The sequence below is a fragment of the Trypanosoma equiperdum genome (genome assembly GCF_001457755.1).
Source record: "Trypanosoma equiperdum strain OVI genome assembly, contig: ctg_1625, whole genome shotgun sequence".
Lineage (NCBI taxonomy): Eukaryota > Euglenozoa > Kinetoplastea > Trypanosomatida > Trypanosomatidae > Trypanosoma > Trypanosoma equiperdum.
In genome coordinates, this window is record NW_027123644.1 from 1,940 (window position 1) to 2,493 (window position 554).

The 554-nt window shown below is 42.2% G+C and overlaps 1 pseudogene across 1 annotated transcript in view; it reads right to left on the minus strand.

Moving 5' to 3' along the window:
* Positions 1 to 2: 2 nt before the first annotated feature.
* TEOVI_000580300:pseudogene overlaps positions 3 to 554 on the minus strand; it is a 613-nt pseudogene continuing 61 nt past the window's right edge. The window contains exon 2 of the mRNA in view: positions 3 to 554. Within this exon, the coding sequence occupies positions 3 to 554 (552 nt within the window).

Sequence of the window (554 nt, forward strand, 5' to 3'; positions counted from 1 at the left end):
CCACCACAAATTGTTTCATAAGCAAAATCCAATTTTTCTCCGGATACTGTGTAAGCTTGAATTTCCCCCAAACCTTTTGCGTTAAATTTCTTTCCTTCCCACTCTTTATACCAAGTAAGGTTTGATATAATCTTTCTGGCCTTTGTCTCCCAGGCTAGCGCATGCCCTGGAAAGTGAAGGAACGCAGCATGGTCGATTGAAGTTGCGTAAGATACTGAGAAAAACCGCTCGTCGTAATCTAATCCTATCAGACCCCTTGAAAAAACGAACCTACTGCCGACTTTTTCTTCCCGTTTCACACTCCACAATAGTAAGGGTTTGTAGATACTTTTCTCTGCCAAGCATCTGTCAGCCACTGCAAGCACTTCATCGAAGACGGCTTTAAACCTCTTAAATGCCCACACTCTTGCTATTAAATTACCGCCACCGAGGTATGGCTTGTCTGTGTCTGAAAATTTAAGTAGAGGCGGTAGATCTTTCTCTTCTTTTGTCTTGCTTGCCATCTCAAAAAACCATCAGCATCGTTCTGTATGTTCTTTGTGATCCGAATAAAC